Source organism: Nycticebus coucang, chromosome 14 (genome assembly GCF_027406575.1).
Source record: "Nycticebus coucang isolate mNycCou1 chromosome 14, mNycCou1.pri, whole genome shotgun sequence".
Taxonomy (NCBI): domain Eukaryota; kingdom Metazoa; phylum Chordata; class Mammalia; order Primates; family Lorisidae; genus Nycticebus; species Nycticebus coucang.
Genome location: NC_069793.1, coordinates 4,528,875 through 4,541,260, shown reverse-complemented (window position 1 = coordinate 4,541,260; position 12,386 = coordinate 4,528,875). Strand labels below are relative to the sequence as shown.

General features: G+C 40.9%; 1 protein-coding gene across 6 annotated transcripts in view; it reads left to right on the top strand.

Annotated features, from left to right (window-relative positions):
- KMT5B (lysine methyltransferase 5B) overlaps positions 1–12,386 on the top strand; it is a 61,308-nt gene that overhangs the window by 31,833 nt on the left and 17,089 nt on the right. For all 6 annotated transcript variants that reach the window (XM_053561206.1, XM_053561204.1, XM_053561207.1 and 3 more), the window contains 5 exons: positions 3,385–3,550; positions 4,121–4,230; positions 6,422–6,588; positions 6,859–6,878; positions 6,958–7,094. In XM_053561206.1, coding sequence (XP_053417181.1) covers positions 3,385–3,550; positions 4,121–4,230; positions 6,422–6,588; positions 6,859–6,878; positions 6,958–7,094 — 600 coding nt within the window. The remainder of the gene's footprint in view (positions 1–3,384; positions 3,551–4,120; positions 4,231–6,421; positions 6,589–6,858; positions 6,879–6,957; positions 7,095–12,386) is intronic.

Genomic DNA, 12,386 nt, shown 5'->3' with positions numbered 1-12,386 from the left:
CATCATGAATAAAGAGTAAACAAAACTAAGGGCCCCTGAAAGGCATTTTTACATACAAATAACATGTTTCTGTAAGTATAGAATACATATAAGGCCTATTAAAAATAGCCAAGATCCATTCCAGGTATGTAGCTACTTTAATGTTCTTAAGAGCTTAAGGTGAATTTAGCACTAACTGACCTCCATTTTAAAATAGAGCATCTCCGCTGGTCATTTCTGCATGGAGCATGTGAAGATAACTCAGTTCTTTCTGTCCATTGGACCCCTGCCACTTTAATGTCATAGATAATGTATTGCATTTGCTCAGTGTAACCTTTCTGATTACTGTGCTAAACCTGGTCATCTATTTCTCCCTGTTTCATAGTTCGTGTTGCTTGAAGTATCTGCCTTAGCTCACAGCTGCTTGGTTGTCTTATGTGTCTTTCATGTGCAGGTAACCCCGCAGTGCAGGGCTGCAGCAGGAATGGTCTAGGTGGGGTTTCTTAGAGTCTTACTTTGACATGATCGATCATGATGGCAATTAGTTTAAGCACATAGTTTAATATGATGTCTGGATGCTTGCCTGGTTCTACAAATCCTTTAGATTATTTTAGTGGTGATTTCTCCAGCAGCATATTCTGACAACTTAAAGACATGTTGAATTATTGAAAGGGCTTACAGTCATAGTCTTTTAGGGTTTATATACTGATGGATTGAAAATGGAAAATAAAATACAGCATTATCCATTTTGTCTTATTATCTCTAGGATATGTTTGAGTTCTGCTTAATAGTGATTAAGAGTTCAGGATTACTGAAACTAAAGTAAGTTTCTGGTGGTATCAGTATGCATTAATACACCTGTGAGGTCTTATAAGAGATCCTGTCCAGTGAACATACCTGTTCTGGACCTCATGTCTTCCCGCTTCCTGGTTCTAGTACTTTTTTATTGCTAGCCAGCTGACCCTGGTCAACTATTTGAATCCAGCCTTCTTAAGATCCTCTGCTTAGACTTCTCACTTCTTTTTGATTCTCTCCCTCCTATTATATCATATTTTTAAAAACCCTTCCCAAACAGTTCTTACGCCTTAACTGTGGTTTCCGTATTGCTAGGTCAATGTATGGTTTTACTATAGTAACATGCATGTGCCTATTGATGCCTTGCGTAAACTATTTGATGCATGCATATACCTTTTATTCCCAGTTTATCCATTCAAGAACAATGACCATGTCTTCTGTATGTTGTCTTTTTCTTTTTTTTTTTTGAGACAGTCTCACTATGTCACCCTCCGTAGAATACTGTGGCATCACAGCTCACAGCAACCTCAAACTCTTGGGCTTAAACGATTCTCTTAAGGACTACAGGCCCCTGCCACAACACCCGGCTGTGGTGGTTTTTTTTTTAATCATGGCTAGGTATATTAATGCAATCATGGGGTACAATGTGCTTGTTTTATATACAATTTGAAATATTTTCATCAAACTGGTTAACATAGCCTTCATGGCATTTTCTTAGTTATTGTGTTAAGACATTTATATTCTACATTTGGTAAGTTTCGCGTGTACCCTTCTAAGATGCACCGTAGGTGTAGTCCCACCTGAATGTTTGGGAATGTTCTGAAAATTCCGAATGTTTCCTTTGCTGGATCTCACTTCAGTTTTAGCATTTGCAGGTTTATGAATTATGTAATTTTAGAGTAAGGTATATGGTTCAATTTTTTTTTTTCATTTAAGTCACTAATTTTTTTTTAATATATTTTATTTAAATAGCAATATGTTAAGTCCTTTTTGTTTTAAAAAATATTTGATGGGCGGTGCCTGTGGCTCAAAGGGGTAGGGCGCCGGCCCCATATGCTGGAGGTGGCAGGTTCAAACCCAGCCCTGGCCAAAAACTGCAAAAAATAAAAAATATTTGATAACAGTAGCCAAATGAAATTGGCATAAAATTTTGAAGTTAAGATTCAAGTATCGGCTAGGTGCCTGTAGCTCAGTGGCTAGGGCACCAGCCAAGTACACCAGAACTGGTGGGTTCGAACCCAGCCCAGGCCTGCCAAACAACAATGACAACTACAACCAAAAAATAGCCAGGCGTGTGGTGGGCACCTATAGTCCCAGCTACTTGGGAGGCTAAGGCAAGAGAATCACTTAAGCCCAAGAGTTTGAGGTTGCTGTGAGCTGTGACGCTACAGCACTGTACTGAGGGCAACATAGTGAGACTCTTGTCTCAAAAAAGAAAAAAATTCAAGTATCTTTAATCATAGTAGACATGTTTTACTGAAATCATGGCTTTAAAACAAAGGGCTCACTACTTTTAAGTCTGGACTGATCATTATTATGTATTAATTTATGCCTACCAATGTAATTTTCCAAATTCATCATGGCTGGTTTTGCAATAGAAGCCTTTTTTCTTTTCTTTTTTTTCTTTTTAGAAACAGAGTCTTAATTTGTTGCCCTTGGTAGAATGCGATGGTGTCACAGCTCACAGCAACCTCCAGCTCTTGAGCTTAGGAGATTCTCTTGCCTCAGCCTCCCGAGTAGCTGGGACTATAGGTGGCTGCCACAACGCCTGGCTATTTTTTGGTTGCAGTTTGGCCAGGGCTGGGTTCGAACATGCCACCCTTAGTATATGGGGCCGACACCTTACTCACTGAGCCACAGGTGCTGCCCACAGTAGAAGCCTTTTTTTTTTTTTTGGCCGGGGCCAGGTTTGAACCCACCACCTCCGATATATGGGGCTGTCACCCTACTCCTTTGAGCCACAGGTGCCACCCAAGAAGCCTTTTAAAGTTCTATCCCAACAGTTTTCTTTCATCACCAATACGGCCAGAGTTATACTTTTTGTTCCCTAAATACAGTTATCAGAGATCAGTTTGACTCAGGTGAATAGAATCCGCAGGTGTGTTTCACATCCTGTTAGAATACTTGGTTTGCGGTTTTTCTGTGTACATAGAGAATGTTTTTTGTTTGTGTCATGATTTTGTTTATTTCACCATACTTCTGTAACTCATTGCTTTGCATTCCTCCAGCTTGATTTTGCATGTTTTTAAAAATTCTCGTCATTCTAACTCTCAGTTAGATGTGCTCTATTCTAGATCTCTCATTTTGTACTTTCCAAAGTAGGTAGGTAGAATGAGTCTGAATCAGGCAGCTTTTGTTTGCATCGTCTGGTCACCTCATAGTTAAGTATAGGGAAATAAAAATACTAAAATGCTATTTGAAGAAAGTTTATATCCAAGTGATCGTTACTTAAATAGTAATCGAGATTACTGATTGTTGTTCTCTTTTGTTAGATCTTTATTCCAATAACCATGGCTGTTTTTAGACCACTAGCTTTTTCTCAGAACCTCTTAAAATGTATTCAGTGACTAAGGGTTGTGGCAGATAACTTAGTGTTTTGACCTCTTTCAGATTTCGGCCTATTAAAGGAAGGCAAGAAGAACTAAAGGAAGTAATTGAACGTTTTAAGAAAGATGAACATTTGGAGAAAGCCTTCAAATGTTTAACTTCAGGCGAATGGGCACGACATTATTTTCTCAACAAGAACAAAATGCAAGAGAAATTATTCAAGGAACATGTAAGTTTATTAAGGTTAATATTAGTAATCTGTTTGAATAAGAATAGTAAACTAAAAGCCTAAATGTTACTGAATATTGAAATTTTCAATTAATTTTTCATAAAACTAATCAGTATGATAGTCTTATAATGCATAAGTTCATTTGGATAACTATCCAAAGAAAAAACTTGTCATGTAGAAGTGAAATTCATTGTAAACTTTTAGATAAACAAGCTCCTATATTTAAACGCAAGTTGAGTGTTCTTAATCCAAAGTTTTGGAATCCAAAATGCTCCACAGTTCAAAACTTTTTGAATGTTGCTCATTTGACATTCAAAGGAGATACTCATTAGAGGATTTTAGATATTCCAGCATTGGAAAAAATTCAAAACACTTCTGTTCCTAAGAATTTGAGATAAGGGATTAGTTAACTTGCATGTGAAATTTTAAAGTAACAGTAACATTTGATACTTAATGATCTTGTATTCTTTTACATTGTTACTGGTGATTTGTTTTTATAATTCTGAGAAAGTCTACCAGGATAAACAATTATAATAAAGTCCTTATCTTTTTTTTTCCCCCCTGTTTTAGGTATTTATTTACTTGCGAATGTTTGCAACTGACAGTGGATTTGAAATATTGCCATGTAATAGATACTCATCAGAACAAAATGGAGCCAAAATAGTTGCAACGAAAGAGTGGTAACTATTATACTAGTATAAACCCATAGAGTAATTTTATTTAAAGTTCTCTCTTAAATTACTATCAAAGTGCTAAAAAATTCATGATATGGAATGGAGCCACTGGCTGTGCGGGAGCCAGTGCAGTGCCATTGCTTTGGCCCATTGACTGGAGTCAGGATGGTGAAATTAGAAGTCTGAGGGCCGGGCGAGGTGGTTCACGCCTATAATACTAGCACTCTGGGAGGCTGAGGCAGGTGCATTGCCTGAGTTCCTAGGTTCAAGACCAGACTGAGCCAGCTCAAGACATCATCTCTAAAAATAGCTAGGTGTTATGGCAGGGGCCTGTAGACCCAGCTGCTTGGGAGGCTGAGGCAAGAGAATCACTTTGAGCCCAAGAGTTTGAGGTTGCTGTGATGCCACACACTCGATTGAGGGCAGCAAAGTGAAACTCTGTCTCAAAAAAAAAAAGGGCGGCACCTGTGGCTTAGTAAGTAGGGTGCCGACCCCATATACTGAGGGTGGTGGGGGCCCCATCCAAACTGCAACAAAAAATAGCTGGGCTTTGTGGCAGGCGCCTGTGGTCCCAGCTACTGGGGAGGCTGAGGCAGGAGAATCGCCTAAGCCCAGGAGCTGGAGGTTGCTGTGAGCTGTGATGGGACAGCACTCTACCAAGGGCAATAAAGTGAGACTCTGTCTCTACAAAAAGAAAAAAGAAACAAAAAGAAATTGGAAGTCTGAGTTGAACCAGATCCTGTCTTTAGGCCACAGTGCTTTTTTAGTAAGTCTGGATGCCCTCTCTGTGAAAAGACTACCGAAAGGTTCAGGGTAACTTGGTTTCCAGAGTCAGTCTTTCATTGGCCTTTACAAGAAATTAGGGATGAAATGCTAATGATCCTAGGAATTCTATTTGAGTGGAAATGTCCTAATGCTTTACCTGCTTAGAGATGTGTACGCCCACTTGGTTGAAGAGTTGAGCCAAGCCAGGAGGGGTAAAAGCCACAGATGAAAGAAGGAATGTGTAGAATATAGGCACTTCTTCCCCATAGTGCCTATATTCTGCCTTATCTCCCAGGAGAAATATGTAGCTCCTGTCATATACCAACCCCCAGGTGTATTTCTTATAGCAAAATTGGGGGCTCGGGTACTTGAAAATGGAATGGACAAAAGAAAGTTACTCCCAGGCCTTTCAGGTGGGTGTGAGTACATGAGTGTGCTTTGTTTGCCTCCGGATGGTTTCATGATGTCAAGCCTGCTAATTGAGTGCTGTGGTCCCCTGTGTTGCTGATGGGCGTGTAGGTTTGAAATCTAGGATGTGAGAGCTGTACCATCTAGTATAGTAACCACCACCCACATTGGGTCCTTGAAATGTGTCTCATCTGAATTGAGAAGTGATATTATTAATAGTTCTCAAATTCAATTACCTGATAAATTTTTTGTAAATATAGGGTTAAAATATATTGTTAAAAGTAATTTTACTTGTTTTCTCTTTGTTAATATGGCTGCTAGAAAATTTAAGACGCAAATTTGGCCTATATTACATCCCTAGAAGATGGTATACTATAAAGGGTGGCAGCATAATTCTGAGTCCTCATAAATCCTTACTGCCAGTGGACCTGTCTGTTTCGTCCAGCAGCCAACAAGTTTAATTAGGATAGCAAGTATTTGAGTACTTTTTGTCTGCAAAAAGGTGCTGCAGAGGATTCAGAGACGTGTAGCATACTTCTTCTTTTTTTTTTTTTTTGGAGACAGAGTCTCACTTTGTCACCCTTGGTAGAGTGCTGTGGCGTCACAGCTCACAGCACCCTCAGACTCTTGGGCTCAAGCAGTTCTCTTGCTCTAGCCTCCGAGTAGTAGTAGGCACCCGCTACAAGGCCTGGCTATTTTATTTTTAGAGACAGGGTCTCACTCTAGCTCAGGCTGGTCTCAAATTCCTGAGCTCTGGCAGTCCGCCCACCTCAGCTGTAGCATACTTCTTTTTTTTCCTGGAGGGCTCTCCAGTCTCTTGAAGTGACAAGGCACACGAGTACACAGGGTGCGAGGCAGTGGGGCGCCAAAGAGAAGAGACATGCTGGTGAGGGTCTGAGTGAACTAGTAACGCATACACCGCTAGGTCTTCTCACTTTCTGGTATTTATTGGTCAGCCTTATTTTATTAAAAGAAGCCTCTTATAATTACTAGTAATTTTTAACACATCACATATTTTAAATAGGAAACGAAATGACAAAATAGAATTACTGGTGGGTTGTATTGCCGAACTTTCAGAAATTGAGGAGAACATGCTACTTAGACATGGAGAAAACGACTTCAGTGTCATGTATTCCACAAGGAAAAACTGTGCTCAACTCTGGCTGGGTCCTGCGGCATTTATAAACCATGGTAAGCTCATTTCTCAGGGCTGAGCCCTGGCGTTGGATGGTCCTGCTAACAGAATGGCCTTAATCAAATCTTCCATTAAAGGGAAGTTTGAAATAGGAATGCTTTTTTCACAAATGTGTTAAAGTAAATATTCCTTTAGTTTAACTTGAGACCTAAACTTCTATCAAAAGCTGTAAAATTATATGGAAACCTTATTTCAGATTTCTGTAATTGTTCGTGTTTCAGATCTTATCAACAGTTAATTGACTTTATCTTTTGGACATTTTTCAGATTGCAGACCTAATTGTAAGGTAAGCATAAAAATTTTTTTCTCAAGTATTTTGTTTCTGCTTCAGGTGTGAGTTTCTTAATGAGTTACTTTTATTTTAGTTTGTGTCAACTGGTCGAGATACAGCATGTGTAAAGGCTCTCAGAGATATTGAACCTGGAGAAGAAATTTCTTGTTACTATGGAGATGGGTTTTTTGGAGAAAATAATGAGTTCTGCGAGTGTTACACTTGTGAAAGGTAAAATATTAAGTAATATCTTCAGCTTTAACTTTTTTTTTTTACCTATTCTGTTGAGAATTAACTCAAATTACCTCTTTATCAATTAAATGCAGAGTTAGTCATTTGTGTTCTATAGGATATCACCCAGTACAGTGTATACCAGCAAAGTCAAATGGTACACAACTATTTAGGGACACTGGCACCTGTTTCTTTAAAATCTTAATATATATATTATCAGTTGTACTTATGATGGCCAGAATACAAATCTGCTTAAGGCGAGAAAGGGGTAATAGCTCACACATGTATGCACACTGTGCCAGAATTGCCCCCCACTCACAATGGCAAGTGAAGTTTACTGATAGTCACGTAAAAATCCCGAAGTTGTCTTGCATGTTATCTAGCTATGTTTTCTGGGATTTGTGTTTCAGTACACATAATCTTCACAAGTCCTAAATTCTATCCCCTGCTGTCACTCAGTAAGGGACCTTTCTTTATGGCCCATCAGTATTCTGGAATCCTTATGGAAAACCCCAAAACCTGTCTTGGATGGACTGTCAGTTCTCACTGCTCATTGTAGTGACTTCTGTGCACAAGTGCTCCGTGGAGGGAGGTTCTTAAGCACCTAGAGATAAGTGCTACAGTAGGCAGCCTCGCCCTAGAAAGTAGTGCAGACCGCCCAGGCCACACAGAGAAGGAAGCCTATATTTGGTTGAGCCCGTTTTGCATGCCTTCACTGTGCTGGTCACCTTACTCACCCTGACTCATTCAGTACTCAGAGAAAGCGTGTGTGAGAGAGAACTAGAAGGTGCCCGTTTTACAGGTACACAAACTTAAGTACCATGTACCTGGACCCCAGTCAGCCTAACTTCAGAGTTTTTGTTGTCATTCTCATTCTCTTTCTTTTCTCTTTTTAAAAGACGGTCTTACTCTGTCATCCTGGCTAGAGTACAGTGGCTTCTTTGTAGCTCACTGTAATCTCAAACTCCTGAACTCAAGCAGCCCTCCTATCTCAATTTCTTGAATAGCTGGGACTACAGGCATCTGCCACCACACCCAACTAGTTTTTTCTATGTTTAGTAGAGATAGGGTCTCACTCTTGCTCAGGCTGGTCTTGAACTCCTGAGATTAAGCAAGCCTTCCACCTTGGCCTCCCAGAGTGCTAGGATTCAGGTGTGAGCCACTACACCTGCCCAGATACCTTATTCTTTTCATGTCATAATTGCTTTTCCAGTTATGAGCAAAGTTATTAGTTCCACTTCTCCCTCTTAAAATACCCAACCTGCAAAACAACCAGCTTGTAGGGAGGTATAGGCGATGCCTCAGTCACTGTTCCCCTCCGTTCTGGATAGTTAGGGATCTCTAGTTGTGTAGCAAGACAGAGTAGAGTCACAGTACTACTTAGCTATTTCTCGCTCAGCGTTGGATGGGCTTCTTGCCATGAAGGGATGGCAGGAAACATTCCTAATGCTGCTGAAATTCTGCTTTTTTAGTCTGTGTAATTAGTTTAGTAATGCTTTAAAGCAGTGATTCTCAACCTTCCTAATGCTGCAATGTATTTTCATTGTTAAAAAGGGATTGTGGGGCGGCGCCTGTGGCTCAGTCGGTACGGCGCCGGCCCCATATACCGCAGGTGGCGGGTTCAAACCCGGCCCCAGCTGAACTGCAACCAAAAAATAGCTGGGCGTTGTGGCGGGTGCCTGTAGTCCCAGCTACTTGGGAGGCTGAGGCAAGAGAATCGCTTAGGCCCAGGAGTTGGAGGTTGCTGTGAGCTGTGTGAGGCCACGGCACTCTACCGAGGGCCATAAAGTGAGACTCTGTCTCTACAAAAAAAAAAAAAAAAAGGGATTGTGACCCGCAGGTTGAGAACCCCAGCTTTAAAGTCATTTTATAGAGAAAACAGTATTATAGCTAAATGCCTGAAATCTGGAGTCAGACTGCTGGAGTTAGAATCCTGCAGCTCTGCATTGTATTAACTGTGTGGTGTTGGGCAAGTTATTTAGCTTCTTTGTGCCTTAATGGGGATAATATCAAAAGCTATTTCATAGGCCCGATATAAGAATTAAATTTATTTCATAATGTATGAAACAGTACAGACATTAGCTATAGAATTATTATACACATTAGCTATAGAATTATTTTGTGGTTTCTGGTTATTTTCCCAGTAGAATATAAACTTATAAAGACGGGCTTGGGATGGTGCCCTATGGCTCAAAGGGGTGGGGCGCTGGCCCCATGTGCCGGAGGTGGCGGGTTCAAACCCAGCCCCGGCCAAAAACGGCAAAAATAAACAAATAAAGACAAGCTTGTATCTGTTTTCATTTATTGCTTTATCAGCATACTGAGCAGTATCTGTCACATAGTAAGTTCTTGGTAAATGAATGAATGAATGCAGTAAACAAATAGGATGAATAGGTTTGGGGACAATTTCCTAGAAAACAAAACCTAACCACAAGGGTGGGGCGTGGTGGCTCACTCCTGTAATCCCAGCATTCTGGGAGGCCAAGGCAGGCGAATCACCTGAGCTCACAAGTTCAAGACTGGCCTGAACTAAAGCAAGACCTAGTCCCTAAAAATAGCTGGGCATTGTGGCAGGTGCCTGTAGTCCCAGCTGCCTATAGTCCCAGCTGCTTGGGAGGCTGAATGAAGCAAGAAGATCTCTTGAGCCCAGGAATGTCAGGTTGCTGTGAGCTATGACACCATGGCACTCTACCCAGGACAAGAAAATGAGATTCTATCTCAAAAAAAAAAATCTAATGAAGAACCAAAAATAAAATCTAAGTAAAAAGAGCTGTAATCTTAGCTAGAAAAGACTTAAAATCATAAATATTACTCCTTCCCCAATTAATGTATAAATTATTTGGGACTTTAAGTATTTTAATCTTGGAACTGGTCAAAATTATTTTAAAGCGGCTCGGCGCCCGTAGCATAGTGGTTACAGCGCCAGCCACGTATACCCAGTGTGTGGTGGGTTTGAACTTGGCCCCGGCCAGCTAAACAACAATGACAACTGCAACCAAAAATAGCCGAGCAGGTGGTGGGCACCTGTAGTCCCAGCTACTTGGGAGGCTGAGGCAAGAGAATCACTTGAGCCCAAGTATTTGAGGTTGCTGTGAGCTGTGACACCACTGTACTCTTATCAAGGATGACATAGTGAGACTATCTTAAAAAAAAAGAAGAAGAAGAGGCTCAGCACTTGTAGCTCAAGCGGCTAAGGCATCAACCACATACACCAGAGCTGGCAGGTTCAAATCCAGCCTGGGCCTGCCAAACAACAATGACAACTACAACCTTAAAAATAGCTGGGCGTTATGGCAGGCACCTATAGTCCCAGCTACTTGGGAGGCTGAGGCAAGAGAAACGCTTAAGCCCAGGAGTTGGAGGTTGCTGTGAGCTATGATGCCACAGTACTCTACCCAGGGCGATAGCTAGAGGTTCTGTCTCAAAAAAAAAAAAAAAAACATTTTAAAGTTTATATAAAAGTAAATCTGGTAATAGAAAGCCAACAAAAAAATTCTAAACTTAGGGGAGACTTGCCATAACAAAGTTATGAAATTGTGACCATAATTTGATGATATTGGCCCAGAAATGGACAAGTAGATAAGAGTGCATGAATGGAGTCCTGAGAAGAGGCACGGCTATCTGAGACCTTAATACCACATGTTGGGAAGTTATTTCTTTAGTAAATGAAAGGTATGATTCATTGTGCTTCTGGGGGAAAACTAAGCTAGACCCACATATCACATGATACACAAATTCCAGATGGAAAGATCTAAATTTAAAAAACATTATAAAACTGGGTGGCACCTGAGGCTCAAAGGGTTAGGACGCTGGCCTAATATGCCAGAGGTGGCAGGTTCAAACCCAGTCCCAGCCAAAAACTGAAAGAAAAAAAAAAAAAAAAAAGATGGAAAAAACATTACAAAACTATTAAGGATCTCTATTCTCCCTCAGTTTTTCCCTGAAATACCTAAGACAAGAAATAATAGGGTCGGTGCCTGTAGCTCAGCAGCTAGAGCATCAGCCACATACAGCGGGGTTGGCAGGTTCCAACCCTGCTAAACAACGACAACTACAACAACAACAAAAATAGCCAGGCATTGTGGCGGGTACCTATAGTCCCAGCTACTTGGGAGGCTGAGGCAAGAGAATCGCTTAAGCCCAGGAGTTGGAGGTTGCTGTGAGTTATGACGCCACAGCACTGTACAGAGGGTGACATAGTGAGACAGTCACAAAAAAAGAAAAAAATAATAATAAATCCAAAAATCTTTGAACACCCAGATAAAGTCAGAAGACAAATGCTGTACTGAAGGGAAATAACAAGCACACAAGGCAGAGAGTTAATATCCTAATAACAATCTCCTTTAAACTGCGGGGCATACTGGCTTAGGCCTGCAATGCCAACAGCACAGGGGAATCAGGCTAGGTATGGTGACTCACGCCTGTAATCCTAGCACTCTGAGAGGCTGAGGCAGGTAGATTGCCTGAGCTCACAGGTTCGAGACCAGACTGAGCAAGATGAGACCTCATCTCTAAAAGAAACGTGTTAGGCATTGTGTTAGGGACCTGTAGTCCAGCTACTTGAGAGGCTGAGGCAAGAGAATCACTTGAGCCCAAGAATTTGAGGTTGCTATGAGCTGTGACACCATGGCACTCTACGCAGGGCAACGAAGTGGGACTCTATCTCAGAAAATGATAATAACCAAAGGGGAGTCATTTGGGAATTTGAAACTAGCCTTAGCAACCAGCCTCTTAAATAAATAAGGAAAATTAGCCAAGTGTGGTAGCACATGCCTATAGTCCCAGCTACTGAAGAGGCTAAAACAGACGGATCCATTGAGCCCAGGAGTTCAAGGCTGCAGTGAGCTGTGATTGCATAGCTGCACTTCAGCCTAGGTGACAACAGCAAGCCAGGGGAAAAAAACAAGGAAAATGTCTATAAGCTCATAAGGAAAAGACAGTTCAATAGAAGAAATTGTAAAATGGTAAAGGTAGGAAAGATGCTACCCAGAAAATTAAAAATGGCTGTAAACTGGGGAATTAAAACAAAATTAGAGATTCATTTTTCACTCAGATTTGGTACCATTTAAGGGAATACAATACAAGGTTAGAACATTTAAGTTTGCAGACTCATTCTAGAAAAATGTACTTTGAAAGAAGGATGAGGCACGGGCATCAGTGCATAGCTTCCCAAGGGGAATACTTTGCTACCGTAGTGATATTGTACAATGAGGTATGTAGGTGAGTTCTAGGATGAGTGAGTTTGCAAACTTAATTGACCATGTACAATGATAGCACTGATTGTTGGTCTAG